This window comes from Prionailurus viverrinus, chromosome F2, assembly GCF_022837055.1.
Source record: "Prionailurus viverrinus isolate Anna chromosome F2, UM_Priviv_1.0, whole genome shotgun sequence".
Classification (NCBI taxonomy): domain Eukaryota; kingdom Metazoa; phylum Chordata; class Mammalia; order Carnivora; family Felidae; genus Prionailurus; species Prionailurus viverrinus.
In genome coordinates this window covers 41,265,436-41,289,800 of record NC_062578.1, presented here as the reverse complement: position 1 = coordinate 41,289,800, position 24,365 = coordinate 41,265,436, and the positions used below count along the sequence as shown (strand labels likewise).

Below are 24,365 nucleotides of genomic sequence, written 5' to 3'. Positions count from 1 at the left end.
TGATTTAATTGTACAAGGTCATTGCTGCATGTTCTATAAATATCACTGATAGTATCACTGTAGTATTTCCTTTCAATTAAAAAAACCTAATACTGCTTTAAAATTATATATAAAGACTCTTTCTTTTTGATTGGCAGGGTGGTGTTGGTGTCCAACTACACACAAACCTTGAATATTCTACAAGAAGTATGCAGGCGTCATGGATATGCTTTTACAAGACTTGATGGACAAACACCAGTCTCTCAAAGACAGCAAATTGTTGATGGCTTTAATAGTAAATACTCTTCTGATTTTATTTTTTTGTTAAGTTCAAAAGCTGGTGGTGTGGGACTTAACCTTATTGGAGGATCTCACTTAATTCTGTATGATATTGATTGGAATCCAGCCACTGATATCCAGGTATGACTATTTATGAATTAAATAAACATTATGGGGTGGCTTGGTGGCTCAGTTGGTTAAGCATCTGACTCTTGATTTTGGCTCAGGTCATGATCTCATGGTTTGTGAGTTCCAGCCCTGTGTTGGGCTCTGCGCTGACAGCAAGGAGCCTGCTTGGGATCTTTGGATTCTCTCTCTTTCCGCCCCTCTTGTGTGCATGCACATACTCTTTCTTTCTCTCTAAACACAAATGAATAGACATTAAAAAAAAAAAAAAAACATTATAGAATGCATACTGGGGATCTAAAGCCTGCCAGGGATATGAAGATGAAGAGGATATAGAATTGCTGCATATTGAGCCCTTACTTTCAATCAGGCACTCTGCTAGGTGCTTTACATCTGTTTAATGTTCACAATAATCCTGCAAATGTGGATATTATCAGCCTGTTTTACAGATAAAGATATGGAAGCTTATTCTGGGCCACATAGCTTAGAAGAGGCAGAGCCAAGATTCAGACCTAAACCTGTATTTCTCTGTTCTCTACTCTACTGCACAGTTGGGTCTTCAGGATGCTCATGACCATCAGGGAAAGAAAATAAAGTGTTATAGATGCTCTGATCAGTGTTTGTGCAGGGTGTAGTAAAGATATTAAGTTAACTGATTTAGAAAAATATTTCAGAAGCAGCTTTTGTTTTCTTCGGAATACAGTCTATCTTCACATATTTTCAGATTTCTACCTACAGTTTGCAGTCACTTAGTGTCTATGTTGGGGGACTCGAAGACAGCCCTCAGGTTCAGTGGTTACTAGAAGGACTCACAGAACCCAGAAAAACAGCTGTACTCATAGTTACGGTTTATTACAGTGAAAGGAAACAGACTAAAATCAGTAAAGGTAAAAGGCACATGGGGAGTTCAGGAGAGATGAGGCACAAGCCTCCAGTTGTCCTCTCCCACTGACGTTGTATGTGCAACACTTAATTCTCCCAGCACTGATGAGTGACAACACATATTGGAGTATTGCCATCCAGAGCAGTTTGCTCAAGTCTTGGTGTCCAGAGATTTTGTTGGAGGTCAGTCATGTAGGCATGGAGTACCAGTGTGGCTGACCTAAGTTGCTCAGTCTCCAACCCCACCACAGGTCAAACTGGTCTATAGCCCACACCTGAGTCCAATTGTTGGTAAAAACTATCTTCTGTGGCCCAAGGCCTTAGGTAAACTAAGATGCTCTAATCAGGCAGGAATTGACAAGGGCTTAGAGTTTATCTCCCAGGAGCTGGTTGAAAGTGAGACATTTCTTTGGAATGTGTGGGATTTTAACACCAACTGTTTACACTATCATTGATACATTGTGAAACCACAGGAATCTACCCAGAGCCTGAACTGATTGCAGGTATCTTAGGGATTCATAAGCTACTTGGAATGAGAATAAACCCTCCATGCCCATGCTATACTTGGTTCTTTGAGTTCTTGCTGTCCAAATTTGCTGTCCTGTTCTTTGATGCAGATAGATCCCCTCACTGTTGTGTGACAACTCTGCAGTTTTTTTACAGTACGATAGTGAGTGTTCATTCCTACCTTTCTTTCCAGGAAAAGAGTATGAAGTGGAGAATGCTTGGGTATGCCTGGGCTTTGTTTTCTGAAGCTATAAGTGAAATCTAGAATTCCTAATCTTACATATGTTAAGATAAGCATATGCTTATCTTGTTAGTATAAGCAATATGCTTATGTGGACAGGGCTACTGGTTTCCACTGTACTCTCAGAATTTTCATCTGTTTTCTATAGGCAATGTCTAGAGTATGGAGAGATGGTCAGAAACATCCTGTACATATTTACAGACTCCTAACCACAGGTAATAACCCTTCAGTATGACAAAAAATGTAGTCTTTTGAAGAGTTAAAACAATTTTTTTTTGCTCAGTCTGTACTTTGATATCAGAAATATTGTTATTTTGTTAAACAGTATGCTAATAAACATGTTTTACCCTACAAAAATAACAGACTTAAAGATCTGAAGGAAATCTAATCAATGTTTTCTCTTTAGGTACAATAGAAGAAAAGATTTATCAGAGACAAATCAGTAAGCAAGATCTTTCAGGGGCAGTTGTAGACCTAACCAAGACCTCTGAACATATCCAGTTCTCAGTAGAGGAGCTTAAAAATTTGTTTACATTACATGAAAGTTCACATTGTGTTACCCATGACCTGCTTGACTGTGAATGTACAGGAGACAAAGATCATACAGGTTAGTTGTATTTTAATTCTGTTATGATGGTAAAGTTAATTTATCTCTCTTTAGCAGTTGAAAACATTTAAATACAGAATAACTGAAATATTTACCATTTGCGTTTATTACTTTTCTTTTTTTTCTCAGGTCATAGGGCACCTGCCAGATGAATATTTGAGAAAATATTAATTAGAACCTTATTAGTTGTCTCAATTTAGCATCTTCTGAATTAGTTGTTAAATGTTTAACTTGTTTAGGAAAATCTTTCAAGTCCTGGTATAATGACTTCAGAGTTACAAAAAATGTTTTTAATCCTTATTTCTATTTCCTAAAAAACATACTTGACAGAATAATCCTACTGTGTTTTTTTTGGTTTAGAGCTTATTTATAATGTGGTCATACCTTCTGAAGCAGTTAGCATGGGCCACCATACTTCTCAGTACTTGACAGACTCCCAGTGCTGCTTAAGTGAGCCTGAGAATGTCAGCCCTTCAGAGTTGACACTGTTCAGATAGGAACTGGATCAGGAGTAGGACTTGAGCAAGCAATATCCAGTGGTTTGAAGTCCCTTGGTAAATTGTGTTGAAAAGGTTTAAGAAGTTAGACTGTACAAGACTGACATGGAAGAATTTATATTTTATGTAAGTCAACATTTGATTCTCTCTCGTATGCTTTTTCTATTTTAATAATTTCTGCTTATTTTCTCTTCATTTTTCCTTGTATTTACTCTGGTTTTTTTTCTTATTTTTCAAGTGGAGTGCTTAGCTTGATTTTAAGACTTCTTTTCTAAAGTGGGTATTTAAGGCTGTAAATTTTCCTCTCGGCTGAATCTCATAATTTTGATATGCAGTCTTTTTATTATTCAGTTCTAAATGTTTCATATTTTCCACTGTGATTTCTGCTTTGACTCATGTGTTGTATAAAAGTATGTTTTAAATGTATTTTAGTTTTTGTTATTGTGTTCCGGCTACTGCAATGTAGTCAGATAGATATATGGTCTGTGAGATATTGATTCTTTGGTAACTATAATGATGTGTGTGGCCTTGTATGTGGTCACTTTGTAAATGTTTCTTGTGTGTATGAAAACCATGTATATTCTCTTAATTACGTGGTTTAGAGTTGTGCCATGTTAGTCAAATTTTCTGTTAAAATCAATTTTATCTTATTTTACAGATTTCAAAATTAAGTATTTTAACTTATAAATTGTTAATATATTTACATGGTCAAATATTTAAATATATAAAATGTATATATGAAAACTCTATGATACCCTTGTCTGCCTAATTTCTAGCCCCTATCCCATAACCATTATTAGTTTTTTGTGTGTCCTTCTAGATATATTTTTATGTTCATGCAAATAACTCTGAATATATATTCTTGTCCAGTTTTCCTACCAATAAAGGGTAGCATAGTAAATAGATATAGGTCTGTACCTTTTTCACTTAATAGTATATCTTGAAATCTTTCCATATCATTCCAGAAGGTTTCCTTATTCTTTTTTTCCCTTATATAATCCTCCATTTTACTTGTCCCCCACAGGTATCATTAGGTATAATTACGGGTATAATTAGGTATATCAATTAGGTTCTTTCCACTCAGTGTATATCTTTATTCATACATCTTTTCCCATATGTTCAAGTACATCTATAAGGTAAATTATCAGTGCTGTTGGGTCTGAAAATATGTACATTTATAATTTTATTTTATTTTGCTTTCTTATTATTTTTTTAATGTTTATTATTTTTGAGAGAGCACACAAGCAGCAGAGGAGGAGCAGAGGAAGAGGGAGACAGAGGATTCAAAGCAGGCTCTGTGCTGACAGCAGAGATCCTAATATGGGGCTTGAACTCACAAACCGTGAGATCATGACCTAAACTGAAGTTAGACACTAAACCAACTGAACCACCCAGGTGCCCTATTGTCTTTTCATGTTCTGCTTATTCCAACCAAGGCCTACTAGTGGTTAACGCTCAATCTTTGATTTTTCAAAGTATATTTGTTTTTTTTCTCTCTCTCAAATGCTGTCTTTGCTAGGTGTACAGTTCTAGTCAGTAGGGTGTTTTTGTTTTTATTTTGTCAGTACTTTGAAGGTATTATCCTGCTGTCTTCTAGATTCTTGATGTTGTCATCTCTTAAGACCTCAATGATTTTTGACATTGACAGGATTTAGATATTAAGGAAAGACAGTTTTAAGTGTGATGAAATTTTAAAAGAAGTCTTTATCTTTTAGAAATGTGAAGTGAAATATTTACAGTTGAAATGATATGTACAGTTGAAATGATATGTACTATATATTGATTTCATAATAATAAGGAAGTAGAGAAAGCCTAAATAAAACAGGATTGGCTATTGATGGTTACTGAAGGTGGGGTGCCTAATAAATCTTTAGGTTCTTCATTTCTGTCTTGTCAACTTTTTTATTGTTTATTTATTTTTGAGAGAGAGAGAGAGAGAAAGCGAGTGAATGGGGGGGAGGGGCAAAGAGACAGTGAGGCACAGAATCTGAAGCAGGCTCCAGCTTCTAAGCTGTCAGCACAGAGCCCGATGGAGGGCTCGAACTCATAAACTGCAAGACATGACCTGAACCGAAGTTGGACGCTTAACCAACTGAGCCACTCAGGTGCCCCTATCTTGTCAACTTTTATATATATTTGAAATTTCCCGTAAATAAAATGCTTTTTTTAAAAAAAAAATGTTTAGTTTTGAGACAGTGTGAGCAGGCGGGGGTGGGGGGGTGTGGGAGGGCAGAGAGAGAAAGGGACAGAGGATCCAAAACAGGCTCCACGCTGACGGCAGTGAGCCTGATGTGGGGCTTGGACTCAAGAACCATGAGAATATGACCTGAGCCAAAGTCACATGCTCAACCAACTGAGCCATCCAGGTGCCCCCATAAATAAAATGTTTAAAAAAAACCCTTTCAGTAGCTTCCATTACTCTTAAAGATAGAGATTATAAAATCTTCATTTTTTTTCTTTTTTTTTTCTTTTTGACAAAGTGTTTATTGAATTTAATGTGGCTATGGGGTGTCTCTTACTGTCTCCTAGAATTCTAGGAATCAGGGAGGCAGTAACGTGGCAATGGTGAATTTGGGAATCTGGTCCCACAAAAGTACCCGCTGCTCTACCCCTAACTCCTGGATGGCTGCCAGGCAGATCACACCTCTGCTGGAGCCATCCTGTTCCATGGCTGAAGTGAGGGCATTGGCAGACACTCTTCCTTGGTCATGCCTTCTCGGTAGGTGGTATCGACATAGTCCTAGATATAGGAGCTCCCAGAGCCCCCAATGGCAAAGGACTGCCTTACCATCATACCCCCCCAGGGGCACCGAGTACACCTGGCCTCCTTCTTGGAGGTCCCAGCCTGCAGTGATGATTCCTGCCATCAATTCTTCCCGGTATAGGTAACACATCTCCTTAAAGAGGCTGGTGGCTGTGTACAGCAGCAGAGGCCCATTTAGCTCAATGCTGTGGAAACCAAGCTGATACGTGACAACATCAGCTACTGCCTGGGTATCTGCTGCTGAGGCTGAGCGGCAGCAGAAGATACGGTCATGGATAGGGGTCAGCTTGTCAGTCACTCGATTGGCGATGTAGGACCTGTGGTAGTTCTGGAGTCGGCTTCGAGAACCACACCCCCTTCAAATTGTATGGCCATGATAGTGGTCCCTGTGGAGACTTCCTGGCTTTCCCAGTCGGGGGCAATAGCCTCGGGACCCCAGGCTGGGACAGACCCCGCTCCTCCACCAGATTCTAAGGTGGCCGCCATCTTCCTCCTCTAAAATCTTCATTTTAATTAAAGTTGGTTTTTTTTTTTAATTTTTTAACGTTTATTTATGTTTGAGAGAGGGAGAGAGATTGTAAGCAGGGAAAGGTCAGAGAGAGAGGGAGACACAGAATCCAAAGCAGGCTCCAGGCTCCAATCTGTCAGCACAGCGCCCAATGTGGGGCTCAAACCCTGAACTGAAGTTGGACATTCAACTGACTGAGCCACTCAGGCACCCCTTCATTTTAATTAATTAGTCAATTGATTTTTTGAGACAAAAATCTTTATTACTTGTTTAATGTTTATTTTTGAGAGAGAGAACTTAAGAGTGAGTCGGGGTGGGGGGCAGTGAGAGAGGGAGACACAGAATCCCAAGCAGGCTCCATGCAGCCAGCGCAGATGCTGATGCGGGGCTTGATCTCAGAAACTGTGAGCTTGTGACCTGAGCCAAAATCCTGAGTCAGATGCTCAACTGACTGAGCCACCCAGATGCCCTGTTTATATATTTAAGACTAAAATCTTTAAAGTGGTTAGTTAGGATAGGGTAGTGCTGTAACAGGAAAGCATAGTGGCCTACCACAATAGAAGTGTATTTCTCATTCATGTCACAGGGCACATAATAGTAACTAGTGGACAGCTAGTTACTATTACTCGCTATTTACTACTACTAAATCTCAGAGGTGATTTAGTGATCTAGGCTTCTTCCACTTTTCATTCTACCATCCTCTTAGGCCTTACAGTTCGCTGCTGGGATCCCTGCATCTGCCAGCCAGCAGGTGAGAGAAGAAGAAAGGTAGAAAACCATGTGATATGGGGGATTTTTCTAAGCCAGCCCTGGAAGTGACCAGAGCACTTCTATCCGTCTTCCATAGGCCAGACTCCATGATTGCATCTAAGTGTAAGGGAGACTAGAGAAATGTGGCTGAGTGGCCTGGAGGAAAGAGATAGGGATTTCATGAGTAACTACTAGCCTCTGCCATTCAGGATTTGATCACAGTGTTTTGCATCTGGTCCTTGAATGCACTTTACCCTGCATTACTCAACTTCTTGCATCTTTCTTTGGCTTTGCTTTCTGGGCTCTCTGGTTGCCTTGGGCTCCTGTGAGTTCGTCAGACTGTGCCAGACTCCCTTCACTTTCGTTCCTTCTCCTGGAGTGCTTCACCTCCTTTCCTCATCTGGTTCTTGCCTTCTCATCCTTCAGATCTTAATAAAACAAGTCAGTTCTTGTTACATGTGCTCAGAGTCCCCTGTATCTTAATTCCTTACCCTTACCACTGTTTGTAATACAGCTGCACAGTGCCTTGTCTTCGATTTTGAAATCTAGGAAGATTGAAAGACCAGAAGTTGTTTTTTTTTCTTTGTAAGTTTGCAACAAACTTATTGGGTGGCAAAAACTTTAAGTCAATGTGACTTAAAGTAGTCATTAACCCATTTCATAAGACTATTCATATGACTTGCTGCAGAATATTAATGTGTTTGATGATGGAGTGCTGTCCCAGATCGTTCCAATTATATTCTGAATTTGGAAACATATCTGTCCCAAAGGTTTTAGGTAAGGGATTATATACCTGTAATACATCTCTTTGATTATTTGTTTAATGTAGACCACGATGCCCTTGAAGTCAGAGACTAAAATGTAATAAATTATATAAGCTCATTGTGTCATAAAATAAAAAAAGTACTATTTATAGTAGGGTATTGATTGGCCTAAGGATTTTCTCATTGTTTTACTTATTTCAGGTGATTCATTGGAGAAAGTCCCTATCTCTAGAAATTGTCAGCTTGGTCCACATCACCAGAAGTCTAGCTCTCTGAAACCTCTCTCCATGTCACAGCTGAAGCAATGGAAACATTTTTCTGGAGATCATTTAAATCTTACAGATCCTTTTCTTGAAAGAATAAGAGAAAATGTCTCATTCTTTTTTCAGAACATAACCAACCAAAGTACTGTTATATAAAAAGTGATTACTTCATGACATTCTCTTGCCAACTCTTTAAAAAATTAACATAATAATTAAATGTAATTTTTGAAAACTAATAGAATTATTTAAGTTATATTTTTTGTTGCAAAATATAATTTTGATACATGGTCAAAATTTGAGTTGCTTAATTTTTTGTATGTATTCTTCAATGTTGAAATATTAAAGACATGCTTCTGTCATCAGATTATTAATTAATGTTTCATAATTAATGCACTTTTATTAAATACCCATTAAAGAATTTTAATAAGGAATATAAAAAGGTAAAATACCTAGTCTCAGTCTCTGGGAAATCTAATCTGATTAGGAATATTAGACACAGATGTGTGAGACCATTGAAAAACTTGATCAGTTTAAACTATAGCTCTAGGGAGCAAGAGAATCAGCACGTAGGACTGCAGAGGCTGACGATGCTGAACGTAATAGTTGCTGCAAAGCAGTTGGAGTGAGCGTGGTCAGTAGGTTGGGGCAGGAGATGAAGGATGATGGGACACATCAGAACACCAGCTCCTAATCTGAGACCTTAGACACATGGGGCACTGGCTAGCAGTCTGTAAAGCAGTGTCCACCAAACATTGTTTGTATTCTGAATTAAGAAAGGTTCGGCTACCCTCATGTCAAGGGTTGTCTGTAGTAATTTTTGACATCAAAAAGAGAGTTTTAATTTTAATGTACAAAGCAAGCTTTAGAAGACTGAAGTCTACAAGGAGAAAGGAATTTCTCAGTCTCCAACTGGGGCGTCTACAATCAGCTTCTGCTTCCATTTAGAAAATTTCTTTTAGGCTGAATATTGTCTTGAGGTCTTGAATAAAGACTCAACAATTATGTATGAGCAAATCTGAGTTCTTCAGATTTCTAGTGCCATACCTGGGCAGTTGTACATCTAGGATTCATGAATAGGCCTAAATTTGAGGAGGTGAGGAAGTAGTCAACTAATAATAAGCAAAAATGGTGTCTCTTGGCCCTATGTATAGACCTCATATATGAGGCTTTCCATATAAAACTTCTTTCAGTATCTATCTTGCATCATGTTATTCTCAGGTGTAAAATCCTTAAAAAAATACAATGATAGAAACTAGTAGCTTTATTGTCTATCTTAAACTGTAGTGGATGCTAGAGCGTGCCGTCCAGATTGCCAGTGTGTTTGTTTTCCTAGGTGTCTGCCACCACTCCTAGCCAAATCCCTGCCTAAGTATAGCCCTGAGCTGAAAAGCGCTGCCTCACCCAAGGTTACGCTCCCTCCACAGGGTAGCTGTCACCCAGTGATTTGTTGATGTAGGTTGAAAAGCTGTCCAGAGCTCTTCAGGACAAGTCTAAAGGACGGTCCAGCTCCAGACCTCCTCAGTCGAGGCGTTTGCTGCAGCTTTAGTGCAGTTCAGCCTCTCTCTCTGTTCAGTCATGCTTCCCTCACTCCCTTACAGATGTTGTTCTAAAGAGCACTTCCCAACAAATTCCCTGTAAACAAATCTGCCTCAGCGTGTTTTCCACAGAAGCTGACCCATGACACTTCCACGACGTATCGCTGAAGAAAAGCATTTTAGTAATTATAATTGATGGCATTCAATTGTAAATACTTGTAGGCAGAATAATTTAATTGGATGAGCTGATGTGAAAGTTTAAAAAATAGTGTAAGTTTTGCTTTATACTATTTGAAAAATTAGACTCTGCAGAAAGAGTTACCACTTGTACATTCACAGTGTTGTGCAGTCACTACCACTATCCATTTTCAGAAAAGAGTTCTTAATGTCTTCCTTTCTTTCTTCCTGGGCACTGTCAACCCAAAGCTGTTGGACTCCATCCTAACTGATAAATGCATTGAACTCTTTTCAGTCTTTATCTCAGCATTTTTTCACATTAAATACTGGCGAACATTTTCTTCTTGAAACTCTTGCCTTCCTTAATTTTGATTAAATGAGTATATTCATTTGTCATTCCACAAATAGTTTTTAAATTTAAACAAATTTTAACGTTTATTTATTTTGAGAAATAGATATAGAGAGCAAGCAGGGTAGGGGCAGAGAGAGGGAGACAGAGAATCCCAAGCAGGCTGCACGCCATCAATGCAGAGCCCGATGTGGGTCTCAAATCCATGGACCATGAGACCATGACCTAAGCCTAAAGATGCCCAACCAACTGAGCCACCCAGGCACCCCTAATTTTAAAGTTTATTTATTTATTCTGAGAGAGAAAGAGAGTGGGGAGGGGCAGAGAGGGAGGGAGAGAGAGAAGCCCAAGCAGGCTCCACACTGTCAGCACAGAGCCTGACTTGGGGCTCAAATTCATGAAGTCTTGAGATCCTGACCTGAGCCAAAATCAAGAGCCAGACGCTCAATGGACTGAACCACCCAGGTGTCCCTCCACAAATATTGAGTAGCTAGCACATGTTGGACATTGTCCTTGGGGTTGTGCGTACAACAATGAATACCACAGGCAGTCTCCATCCTGGCACTTTCATTCTAGCACACAGAAAACAATGCACATATGTAATACAGCACATGATAAGTGCTATGAAGAAAAATAAGTGGAATAAAGGAAAGATATTAAAGTGGGGCTGTGGATTGCTATTTATATAGGGTTAATTTATGCAGAGACCTGAAAGAACCATGACATTTTGTTGGAAAAATGTCCCAGACAGAAGGAACCTCGTGCAAAGGCCTTGAGGCAGATGAAGGAGTGTATGACATGTTTGAGAAACAGCCAGAGGTCATTGTGGAGAGAGTAAGAGTAGTAAAAAATGAGGTCAAAGAGATGATGGTGGGGGGCAATTCAAATGGTAGAGAGCACTGAAGATGGTCTTGAGAGCTTTAGCTTTTACTCTTGAGGGAGATGGAAAACCACCAGGATTTGAGCCAAGGAAAGACATGATCTGAATTGCTCTGGTGATGGAATGGAATGGTGGAACATGGGGTGTAAGCAAGATGAGTTACAAGATTATTGCAATAATCTAGTTAAGAGATAATGGTGATTTAGACCAGGTGGTAGCTGTGAAGTGTTAAGGAGCAGTTGGATTCTTAATATTTTTGAAGGCAGAGCCAACAAGATTTATGAATGGATTGAAAAAGAGGAAAATCAAGAATGACTCCCAAGATTTTTGGCCTGAGCCGAAGGAGGAATGGTATTGCTAGTTAGTGTGATGGGAAGACTGAGAAAAGAGGTTTGTGGGAGATCTGAAGTTCAGTTTTCATTATGTCAAGTTTGATAGGCCAGGGAAGATGTCCATTAAGATTCATAAATGAATTGAGTTCAGAGCCTTGGTCAAAGCTAGAGATAAATTTGGGATTTTGTCAGTATATGTACGGTATTTAATAAAGTCATGAGATTGGATGCCATTACTTAGGTAGTAGGTGTAGGTAGAAAAGAGATAAAGCAGCTACATGTAGGGATAAATATAATGATAGCTAGCACTTATTAAGTACTTATTGCTGTGTTCTAAATGCTAAGAGCTTTGCAACCTATGAGATAGGGTTAATATTGCCTTAGATGAACTGAGTTTTCTAAACTGTTCAATTACATGTCTAAGGGTAGTCGTGAGACTTAAGTGAAATAATGTATGGTTAGTGAGGGAAATATTATCTTGGCTGCTTGCATCAGAATTTCTCTTAGCCTTTATTTGGAAAAACACCTTATTAAAACTTGGGTGGGAGAGAGTAAGCCTTGGGTGTTGGTTGCTGTCAAAGTGTAATGAAGGAGGAAAATTTGGAATTTTAAAGGCAGTCTGAGGACGGGTTAAGAGAAAGAAAAATGAGAATATGGAGGGGAGGCTGGGACTGGATTAGATAAAAATTCCCAGTGACAGAACTGGAGGATATTTGAATAACAGTTGTTTTCCATGTAGTTGTTTGCTGCATAGTTCTGGAAGTAGCCTTCCCTTTATCTCTTTCCCACCATGAAATCTTGATGGAATGTTGGAAGAGGCTGAGTTTTGTGAGGGAAACCTTGTGACACGGGACAAAGGCGACAAGTGTGACATGGGAGCCCAGAGGCTGAGAAGCACAGGTGATGGTAAGCCCTTGGGAACTGAGGACGGCTTTGGACTTTGACAGGCCACTTAGTGGGGATTCAAACTCATTTAATTTAGGTGTGGAAGGGCACCCAGTTAACCTATGGGTTGCATATATAAAGCACCTTTCCTGTGGCAGATGCTTAGTTTATAAGAATTCCCTTCTTTTCCCCTTCTCTGTGCTCCCCTGCCCCTAGGTCTGTGATATAGCACTTAACATATGGTCTGTAACTGTTTACCTGGCTCTTTCTTCCACCAGGCTGAATTCTTTGAAGATAGGAATTTATTTTACTCATCCTAGGATTGAATTACCTTGTGTGGTCTCTGGCACAAAATGGCTACTTAAAAGTAGGGGATTGGATGAATGAATGAATGAATGAATGAGTGAATGATTGAATGAATGAGTGAGATACTTCAATTCTTTTTCTTCCTTAACCACCATGATTGGGTTCCTTGCTCATAGATCTAAGCTTCAAGGTATTTAATAAGCTGAGCATGGAGCTGTGCTGGACCCTGAAGAAAGCAGAGCCAACAGTTTTTTCTTGCCTTCTGGCAGCAATAAACTTCCGTTTTTGCTTTCACGATTTCTAACTATCTGCCGCATGAACTGATGAAAGTTCTCCGTATGATGGGTAGGATTTGAGTCACATTTAAGTCATTTCTAATTACACAAATACACCTTTGACACATGGTCACGTGGATTCTAGTTCTAAATGATAATATGAATACATTAATCACATTCTCATTGAGACCAAATCACCAATGATGAATTAAAATGCAAACAGCTCTGATTAGCAGAATTCAACTTCCCAACAGCCTGTTTGTCCATTTAACAGGATGTACGATAAAGGAACAAGTCAAAAAACCCTGCTGTCATTCTCTGGTGCAGTCCTGACCTACGTCACATTGCTTGGGCAATTTAGTATCATAATATATTGGCAATTGAAATTCTGTGATTTGCAGCAAATAGCATGTATAATCAGCAGATGGCACTGTTTCTCTGAGTTGGTCCCAAATTAATACTGGGTTCTAGAGGGGTTTGTAGACCTGGCTGTTTTTGTCATTGAAGGAAGATTCAACAAAGGGATATTATTTTCTTCTTACCTTGTATGATACAGGGCTTTTTGATTTAGACTAGTTTCCTGTGGCATTCTATAGCTGGCCTGTTGCTTTAAGCCATTACAAACTTCCATCTCTGAGATCCTTTGTTGTCCACAAAATCAGTACCAATTCAGAATACAGCTGTTATGATTTAAAAAAAAAAATTGTGAAAGAAGAATCCTTATTGACACAGACAGAATGGTTTGTTGGAGTTTGTTACACCTACTTGAAAACCTGAAACGTTAAATATAATTTAATTTTTATGAATTTTTTTAGATTCATTAAAAATCCTGTTAAGTCTCTTCTCGAGTAATGAAAAGCCAACAAAGCAGACCAAAACAAATAATTCCTTTATTTTTTGAGGAAATAAAATCCTCAGCAAAATCCTGCAGACATTTTCTGAGTCATTTTAATGTTACTTGTAGGGAATAGCAGGGGGTAGGAGTGTTATCCCTCATCTTTGTTGCTATCTTTATCTTGATAGAAATATTTGGTACCCATTGGTATTTATACTGCCACAGAACAATAGAAATGATATTTTAGAATTGATTTTGATTTGATTACATCGCCTATTTTGCTCAGATGGACAAGCAAATTTATAAGATACAACAGGCTGCATCCATTTTTAGATTTATTTCTCTTTGGAGAAGCACACAACACAGGTATCAAGAAACCATGTATTGCAAAAGCAGAGCAGAAGTTTCATGACTTAGGCCAGGTTTTCATATCCCAGTTACTCTGCCCCTGGGATAATCTGTGGTCTTGTGAGATAGGATCGAGGGGGTGTGGACAACCTCGGTTACTGGAAGCCAACAGCTTTGGGGCCCTTTAGTCTTTGTACCTCGCTAAGGTTGGGAAATAAAGAGTAAATATGGAGGCCAACATATCCCTTGTTTTGTTGATAACAGCTTAGTTGATGAACTCGGCTTGAGGTCTATTACCCAGATGGGCTTAATACAGAACTCTGTCCAGCCCATGAGGAAATGCTTTCCCTGGATAAGCTTCATGATGTGGAGGCACAGAGCACAGCTTGTGCTTTCTATAAGCAGACTCGAGGCTCCTTCCCAGAAGGAAGGAGGTGGATATATTTTGTTTTTTTGTGTGTGTTTGCATTTTTTTATTGAGGCAAAATTCCATTACATAACATAACATTCCAAAACATAAAATTCACCATTAAAACAGTTTATTGAGGTGGTGAAATTCACATAACATAAAATTAATCATCTTAAAGTGAGCAATTCAGTGGCATTCAGTGTATTCACAATGTTGCTTAGCCATCACCACTATCTTATTCTAGAACATTTTCATCACCACCCTTCTCCCCCCCCCCCCCCCCCCGAAAAAAAGCCCTGTCACTGTAAGCATTTATTCCCAGTGCTGGGGTGGACTATTACCATCATGGTGGTCCTTTTCATCTTCTGTTCCAAATCAGTGACAAGGGAAGGAGGCTGATGGAATATTTGCGGTCCTGGAGAGGTTCTTCCTCAGGACAATGAGAGAAGGGTAGGAATGGGGAGGGATGGTATGCTCAACAAGGCTTTCTACTCTGGTCCTTCATCCCACTTCCCAGTTGTCAATGAACAGAAATTCTAGTAACTTCTAGTGCAGGTTTAATTTTCCATTTGTATTAGGGTTCTCCAGAGAAACAGAACCAATAGGAAATCGATCCCTCTCTCTGTTTCTACCTATTTTAAAAAATTGACTCATGTGATTGAGGGAGGCTGGCAGGTGTCAAATCTGTAGGGTAAGCTAAGAACCTGTGACAGCAGGCAAATTTCTATGTTGCATTTTTTAAAAAAATTATTTATTTTGAGAGAGTGTATATGCACACATGTGTGCATGGGCAGGAGAGGGACAGAGAGAGAGGGAGAGAGAGAGTCCCAAAGAGGCTCCCTTTTTTTTTTTTTAAGTTTTTTAAATTATTTTTTTTGAGAGAGTGAGAGCTGGAGTGGGAGAGGGGCAGAGAGAGAAGGGGACAGAGGATCCGAAGCAGGCTCTGCTCTGACAGCAGCTAGCCCAATGTGGGGCTCAAACTCACAAACTGTGAGATCATGACCTGAGCCAACATTGGATGCTAAACCAACTAAGCCACCCAGGCGTCCCTAGGCAGAATTCCTTCTTGAGGCAACCTCAGTTTTTGCTCTTAAGGCCATCAGTCCACCCATACTCTGGAAGGTAATCTCCTTTATTTAAAGTCAACTGACTATAAATATTATTTATATCTAAAAAAATACCTTCATAGCAACTTCTAGACTAGGGTTTTACTAAAACAGGTAGGCACCATAGCCTAGCCAGTTGACACAAAATTAACCATCGCACTATTCATTCTTATTTATTTATTTTTAGTTAATAGCACCTGTGTAGTATTTACTGTGTGCCAGGGACTTTTCTAAGTGCTTCATAAACATTGAGTCAGTGTGCTTATGCTTACTAATGAGGATCCATTATATGGGTACATGAATACAAATCTTAGCGTATGACTATTAGTTCATGACTTGTAAGGTTGTTTCTCTCCTACTTATCTACTTTCTGTTCACCCTCAATTACTTTACTCTTTCATTTGGACCTAAATGTCCAGAGTGTTCTTTTCCTGGGCTGTGCCTCCCCGTGCCCCTGCATTCCTAGACTCTCCATTGCCATTCTGTGGCTGTGATTGTCAGAGAATACAAAATAACAGGGGCTAAAATGAGGCATAGCTTTATTTCTTAGGTATAAGTCTGGGTTGGCAGTTCAGGCTAGTGTGATAATAGTCATCAGGGACCCAGGCTTTCAACTTCTCTGCTGCTTCTCTGTTCTTACTATGCAGCTTCCACCTTCTCATCCAGACTTGCTCTAGCAATCCTCTCTGCATTTTAGCAGACAGGAAGGAGATGGGCAGGCCTTTGTTTAAGGACCGGTCCTTGAAATTACATGCCTACTCTCACTTCCGTCCAATTGGCTGGAAGTAGTCACATGCCAAAGTGGAGCTATTCCTGACAAATGTACCAAATAAGTCACTTCTTCTCCCAATGACTCTGGTGACTGAAGGTTCAAAGGAAGGCCAAAGGTTACATTAATTCACTGGAGTGATTGGGAAGAAGCACAGTCCCTTAATCATGGGCAGTTTGCACAATCTTAATGAACATCAACAGAAGTAGATGTTCTCTAAATAACTGAGAAGAGTGGGAAATGTGGTATCTAAAAAACTGTGAAAAAGTAACTTATATAAGGACTTTGGGCTGATGTACGTATAGGCTAAGATTTTTTTTAGTCATTGTTGAATTAATTTTCAAGTTTTGGAGAGAGTGTGATTATTTATAAGATTGCTATTTAATCTGCCCTAATGAGTGCAGCAGTAATACTAATAGCCTGTGGCTTATGTCAGCACTTGGAAATGTTAACACAGTAATGACTATTTTCTACTGTTAGCAATAACCATCGCAATAGGGTGTCACATTAACCTTTATCTTCTGAATCCTCTTCATATTTTAAAATTCAATCACTGGCAGAGCAGACAATGCCAGCTTTATTATACAAAACCAGTTGCTCTCATCTTTCTCCCTTTATTCTTTCAGATCCTCTACCATAGGAGGAAACCATTAAGGAGAAGCTTTGTGCTTTCCTGGTAAGGCCCCATTGAACATGGTCAGGAGGGAGAGGTAGCTATGTTTCCCCCCAGGATTAGCTTTGGAAATCATTCTCTAATTCATGGGCCAGCAACAAAAGGTAGCACTGAGGTTGCTGTGGGTACCATGTTTTTCTTCTTCCTGACCTTTATGCTCCCTTCTACTCAGAGGCAAAGGTAAGACAGCTCACAGGGATACCAGGATCCATAGTCTGTGAGGAAGGGCCCATGCCTCTGGCATTCCGACTGGACTAAAGGACTTTGCTCATCCCACAGAGCAGCCCCCATTGTGCTCACTCTCATAGTCTATGAGAAGCTCATGGAGATGAGATTAGGGAAAGAGGGAAGAGTTAAGTAAGTGTAAGAAAGCGAGAAGGAGGTGATTGGTATGCCAAAGCTCCTGTTCAGATTCCAGTCTAGGGGCTAATTTATAAGAATAAGCTATGGGCCCCTCCGAACCTCTGACTCAATCCTGTGGTGCTAGAGGGTATCTGTGCAATGCCCTGTGGCAATGCCCAAGGTGATGGAGACATGGTAGTTAATACTGGGGCATCCTTTTTTTTTTTTTTTTTTTTAAGAAAAAAAAATTGTAAGTGTATTTATTTAGAGAGAGCGAGAATGAGAGAGACTGTGTGGCCAGCATGCATGAGTGGGGAAGGGGCAGAGAGAGAGAAGGAGAGAGAGAATCTCAAGCAGGCTCTGCTCTGTCAGCCAACCCGTGAACCCATGAGATCATGACCTGAGCCAAAATCAACAGTCAGAAGCTCAACTGAGCCACCCAGGTGCCCTGGGGCATCCATTTTTAGTCATTTGGTAATTTAGCTCTTATCACCAAAGGAAAAACAACTACTACCTTTTCCCTCAAAACCTCATTCTTCTCAGAATAGAAGTCAAAATCCTGACAATGGCCTATAGTCTGACATATTCTGGCCCCATTATCTTTATGACCTCATCTCCCCCTCACCAACTATACTTCATTCCCACTGTTCCTCTTGTTATTTGAATGCTAGGCACGCTTCTGTCCTGGTGTCCTGGGACCTGGCCTATAGATCCTCAGCAACTAGTTGGGAAATTGAATTGAAGGAAGGAGTGGCCAAAGGTGCCTAACATTTTCTATGGAAATAAGGGGAAATGTGAGACAGGAAGAAGCCATCTGGTGAGTTCTAAGACTTACTTTGTACTTATGGCACTGGAAAAATGGCTTTTGTGGTCAGTTACACAGATTGTCATATTGTCACTGGAGACAAAATTCACAGGTATGGTTGTACTCTTTTTTTTTTTTTAACTTTTTTTTAATGTTTATTTTTGAGACAGAGAGAGACAGAGCATAAATGGGGGAGGGTCAGAGAGAGAGGGAGACACAGAATCTGAAGCAAGCTCCAGGCTCTGGGCTGTCAGCACAGAGCCTGACGTGGGGCTCGAACTCACGGACTATGAGATCATGACCTGAGCTGAAGTCGGACACTTAACCAACTGAGCCACCCAGGCGCCCCTGGTTGTACTCTTAAAAGGCAATTAAGAAAGAACTATATGATTCAGAGGGTTGACTAGATGCCAAAGAGCATTGACGAGATGCCAAAGAACATTGATGCCCATTTCCCCCCATACACTAGGACCCACTATTAACTATAGAGCCTTAAAAAAATACTGAACAATCAAGAAGGCCCTGTTGCCTGTATGCTGAGATGGGATTGATCAATAGCCAGAGTTTTCTACCACTTGCTAAGGATGCATGATGCTTTATAACTCTCTAGTTTTATATATGTAACATATATAACTAATGAAGTTAGTTTGAGAAGCAAACCTTGTAAATTCCCTCCCTAGTTCTAGAACTCACTCACCTCCAGTATTTAGTTTCCATGAAGTAAGTTAATCTCCAAAGTGTGGAAAAGCCTTTGGAGATCCTTGGTTAGAATGTACCTGCAGATATAGGAATAATTTAACATTAAAAAAAATTTTTTTTAATGTTTATTTATTTTGGCAGAGAGAGAGTGAGTGAGCACGAGCCAGGGAAGGGCAGAGAGAGAGGGAGACACAGAATCTGAAGCAAGCTCCAGGCTCTGAGCTGTCAGCACAGAGCCGAATGCAGGGCTTGAACTCATGAACCGTGAGATCATGACCTGAGCCAGAGTTGGACGCTTAACTGACTGAGCCAGGAATTCCAGGCACCCAGGAATAATTTAACATTTGATGACACGGCGAATCCAGAATGATTACCATTCAGATAGAAAGGGAAAGATGGAAATCTGATTATAGGAGAACGTTTTAAAGATACCTACATGAGACTTACTATTATTGAGACAAAAACCCTCCATTTGTTCTCTGTGTAGCCAAGTAAACCTTTTGCATTTCTGGTCTTCCTCTGGCTCCTGAAGCCACCAATCTTTAGCAGCAAGTCTAGATGTGAATTCATATTGTCCTGTCTTGTGCTGCATGGAAGCTCCTCAGTGAGCCATCCGAGGAGGCAGTCCCAGTCAGTGGGAAGCAGGGAGACTATGGCTTTTTTGGTTATTGCCTTAGCTTAGATTAGAGACCATTTCCACTAATTGTACTGGGGAACAACCCTCGTGGTTACACTCCATGAAGGATGTATTTAATAGTGTCATCTGAAGGAAACAAATAGTGGACAGCTGTTTTATTTTTCTGAAGTTCCACAAAGGAAGGCAATTTCCAGGCTTAGAGAGAAATCACATGTAGTTGCTTCTTATGAGAACTATCACCATGGAAACATCACTTCTGTCATCCATCGGGAAGCTGTTGTTGGGTGTTAGAGGGATGTCCAGTGGGCCTAATGGCTGGTATAATTCTGGGCTTATGAAGGATTTCACTTTTTAAAAATGATTCTTGCAGTATGTTTGTGCCTATCTCGAGGGAACCAGAGTCTGAATATTAACTGGACAAATATAAGGTCAGCATCATTGCAGTGTGACTGTCAGAGCTCTGGTGTGGGAATCAGCAGTCCGGAGATTCTAGTCAGATGGTCCCATCGATTTGGCTTCCAACTGTATGGAAGTCACTTAATTTTTGCACTTCTGGTAATAATAATAACGAATCATTTATAGATTGCTTACTATGTGCCAGACATTTTACTAAATGCTTCGTATGCATTTCCCCTTCATTTGTTCCCCTTGACAATCCTAAAATGAATATATAATCCCCATTTTATGGCAAGAGGGGAGAGACATAGGCCTAGAAAACTTAAATACTTTCCAAGAGCAAATGCTGGTTAGTGGTAGAAGCTGGATCTAATCCCAGGTCCATGTGGCTTTAGAACTCACTTGTATGCACCAGCCTTAAACTTGCAAACTAAATGGAAATTTAAGGACTATCTTGTAGTAGTCATCAAATGTGATGGACTGTGGGCCTCTGCCTTTCATACCAGGATTACTTATTCTCAGATTAAGATACATTGGCCAGAAAAATGATCTCAAAAAAGCAAGAATTTGGGAGTTCATGAAGAAAAATGCAAGTAGGAATTGGAGACAAGGGAAAAGATCAAGCTTATTTCTAAAAGAAAAAAAAGAAAGGTGTATCATAGATTTTTGAAAAGTAATTGTTACTGAGGATATCCATGAAGAGATTTGTTATTTTATCTAATTATTTGTCCTTATTAAAGCATTTGGTGGTCAAGGAATACCTATAGATGAGTTGGAAAGAAAACAAAACAAAGGAAAAAATGTCATTCTGTGAGCATGTCCTGCTGGTGGCAGCAACAGTTCACAGCACTTGTCCCTCATTGCATTATGGAATTACAGGCACGTCTTAAAGCACAGAGCTTCCTGTTTTTATAAGATTTCAAATCACAGGCTGCTGTTATGATAGCTATAAAAATTGGCAAATCATTCTAGCTATCCATATGACTGACAGGATTATTTTCCAGAACATTTTATATTACCAGAGTTTTAGATTCATGTTTCCCCCCCATGGGTTGTTAGAAGGGGGTGGATAGAAGGGGTCGAAAAGGGTGGGTATTAAATGATTAATTAAAGGAGAAGTGAGCAAGCCTTTAAAAAACTGATGGAATAGACCACTGAAATCGGTAACACCACCTTAGTTTAACTTATGATTTTGTTGTAAGTGAAGATGGGTTTCATAAACTGACTTTTGCACAGGATGAAAGATTTGCTGTTTTATTGAGAATGTTTTGAGAGATCTCCAATAATGGTTTTTCAGTTTTCTTCCGTAAACATCATTAAGGAATTCTTTGACTTTCAGATGGCTTTGAAAACATGGAAACATTAATGTTTATTCCATAAGTACTAGATGATAAATGAATGTTTTGGTTTTTCTATTTATGCCCGAGAAGTGCTCCTAAAGAGAAACTGAAAATTTTGCAGCTTCTGAGCTTTGATAAAGGCCAGCCTCAGGTCAGCAGCAGGAGCCGTCTCTCTTCGGTGTCCTCAGACACCCAAGTGTGGAAGGTTCTCATGGTCAGAAAGTGATGCTTTGACCCGGGCGTTACTTGGTCTCTGTGTGACTTAGCCCCGGAGGCTTCCCTACCTCTGAGCCTGGTTTCTGATTCTACAGTGCTGCCGAGGAAGAAGACATGGAAGGGCCACCTTTTCTGAGGCAGCAGACCTCATCTAGGCCCCTCTAGTGGAAGGAACAAACACACTGAGGCTTAGAGATGTGAGTGCCTTGTAGGTGAAAGGGATCTGCATGAATTGGATCTGGATGGAGCCATTTGACAGGAAAAATGTTCCTGGAAGGAACTCGGCCTGGAAGGACGAGTAGAGCCTTCAATCATTCCTACACCCTGAGATGTTGATGGCACCAGGCAGGTGCTCAATGCATGTGAATGAAATGAAGAAATGAATGAATAAGGCAAATAATATAATGCAAGAGAACTTTTTCCATTTCTTCAGTAAGGTGCTCTATGTCTCATTCACTTATTCATTCATGTGCCATACATTGTTTGAAAACTTGTGATAGTCTAGGTTTTTTGTTAAACACTTAGATTCAGGGATGCTTATTTTCATTTCTGCAGGTTTTATCATATGTCATTTTGGTGTGAGGAATGAGTCTGGGATCTAAGTTTTAGAAAATAATTGGCCAGTTGTAATGACAACACTTAAATAATCCGTTCTTTCTCCATTGATGATATGTCACCCATATCCTATAGGTTTATTTCTGGACTTTTTATGATGTCTTTTTTTTTTTTTTTTTCAACGTTTTTATTTATTTTTGGGACAGAGAGAGACAGAGCATGAACGGGGGAGGGGCAGAGAGAGAGGGAGACACAGAATCGGAAACAGGCTCCAGGCTCCGAGCCATCAGCCCAGAGCCCGACACGGGGCTCGAACTCATGGACCGCGAGATCGTGACCTGGCTGAAGTCGGACGCTTAACCGACTGCGCCACCCAGGCGCCCCTATGATGTCTTTTAAATTAACATGTGTTTACAAAATTTATTAGTATTTCATAGACCAAATTTATCTTTAGTATTCTTTTTTTTTTAATCTTTTAAAATGTTATATTTATTTTTGAGAGAGAGAGAGAGAGACAGAGTACAAGCAGGGGAGGAGCAGAGAGAGAGGGAGACACAGAATCCGAAACAGGCTGCAGGCTCTGAGCTGTCAGCACAGAGCCTCACGCGGGGCTCGAACTCGCAAACCGTAAGATCATGACCCAAGCTGAAGCCGGATGCTGAACTGACTGAGCCATCCAAGTGCCCCTAGTATTCTTCTTTTTCAATACTTCATTGGTTGTTCTATACCAATTATTTTTCTGGATAGGCTAAAATTATTTTGTCAATTGATTTTGGGGGGAAGATGATATGTTTACAGTATTCGTTTGGGAATGTAAGATGTCTCTCTAGATATTTGTGTCTTCTTTTATATTCCTAGGAAATGTTGTGTTGTTTTCATTATATGGAAGAAAACACAAAACATTGTTGGCTCCCTTAGCAGTTCATATCTCTGCTCAGTCTTCACCCCCTTAGGCCTTCCTAACCTTGCCATTAAGTAGCATTGCCCCCACCCCCATAACTTTTTATTTTGCTTTATTTTTATTTATAGCACTTTCTAGCTGACATAAATATTTGTTTTACGTTGTATATGGTCTTTCTCCCCTGGTAGGTTGTAAGCTTTGTGTGGGAGGAGATTGGATGTCCTACTCACTGCTGTGTCTTCAGCTCCCAAAAGTGCCTGACACATTCTACTGTGAATATTTGTTGGCTAAATTGTACTTACCACCCATTCTTTTCAAATCTTAGCATTTTGCCATATTTGTTACAGATTCGTTTTTGAAAAAATAAAAGGCTAGTTGAAGGCTGCTTTGTATTTATCTCCAATCCTATTCTTCCTCTTCTCTCTTTGAGTCACAATTTAGTTTTTTAAAATAAATGTTCATGTGGGTTTGCTTCAAATTTACATAATATAAACACTATATACAACTCTTTGCTTTTATTTTTATTTTTTATTGACGTATAGTTGAAACAACGTTACATTGGTTTCAGGTGTGTTTGCTCTTATTTTTTCATTTCATGGAAAATGTGTATGTAAGTAAATGTATATATGTGTGAGTATGTATGCATATATATATTTATTAATTGTCTTTTTTTCAGTCAGCATTATGTTTTATTTGTTTATTTTTATTTTTATTAAAAAAATTTTTTTTAACATTTATTCATTCTTGAGAGACAGAGACAGAGACAGAGCATGAGTGGGGAAGGGGCAGAGAAAGAGAGGGAGACACAGAATCTGAAGCAGGCTCCAGGCTCCAAGCTGTCAGCACAGAGCCCGATGTGGGGCTTGAACCCACGAACTGTGAGATCATGACCTGAGCCGAAGTCAGACGCCCAACCGACTGAACCACCCAGGCGCCCCAGCATTATGTTTTAGGGACTTACCCATGCTGACATATGGATCTCTAGTTCTTTCATTTCAACACCAGGTTAATGAAACACAATTTGTTTATTCTCCTATTGGTGAACATTTAGAATAATTATTCTGCAATTACTGAAAATACTAGTACACACTGGTAGTGAACTGGCTATGTCCCTTCCTCTTTATTACATGTTGCCAAACTGATCTGTAGAGTAGGTGTACCCCAACAAGATATGAGAGCTTTTCTTACTCCCCATCCTTGCCAACACTTAGTGCTGATAGACTGTCTTAGTCTGTTTAGGCTGCTGTATAACAAGGCACCATAGACTGGTTGGCTTATAAACAACAAATTTATTTCTCACTGTTCTGGAGGCTGGAAGTCTGAGGTCAGGGTACGAGCATGGTCAGTTGCTGGCGAAGGTCCTCCTTGGGGTTGTGGACTACTGACTTCTCATTGTATCCTCCTTATGTGGTAGAAAGCAGAGAACTC

General features: G+C 39.7%; 1 protein-coding gene and 1 pseudogene across 8 annotated transcripts in view; one reads left to right on the top strand and one right to left on the bottom strand.

Moving 5' to 3' along the window:
- The window catches only part of LOC125156101 (DNA repair and recombination protein RAD54B), a 96,417-nt gene extending 88,018 nt beyond the window's left edge, over positions 1-8,399 (top strand). For all 8 annotated transcript variants that reach the window (XM_047841801.1, XM_047841798.1, XM_047841804.1 and 5 more), the window contains 4 exons: positions 138-399; positions 2,163-2,229; positions 2,421-2,621; positions 8,106-8,399. In XM_047841801.1, the coding sequence (XP_047697757.1) occupies positions 138-399; positions 2,163-2,229; positions 2,421-2,621; positions 8,106-8,323 (748 nt within the window). In that variant the 3' untranslated portion in view covers positions 8,324-8,399. The remainder of the gene's footprint in view (positions 1-137; positions 400-2,162; positions 2,230-2,420; positions 2,622-8,105) is intronic.
- On the bottom strand, positions 5,659-6,372 carry LOC125156103 (proteasome subunit beta type-6-like; annotated as a pseudogene).
- Positions 8,400-24,365: the final 15,966 nt, after the last annotated feature.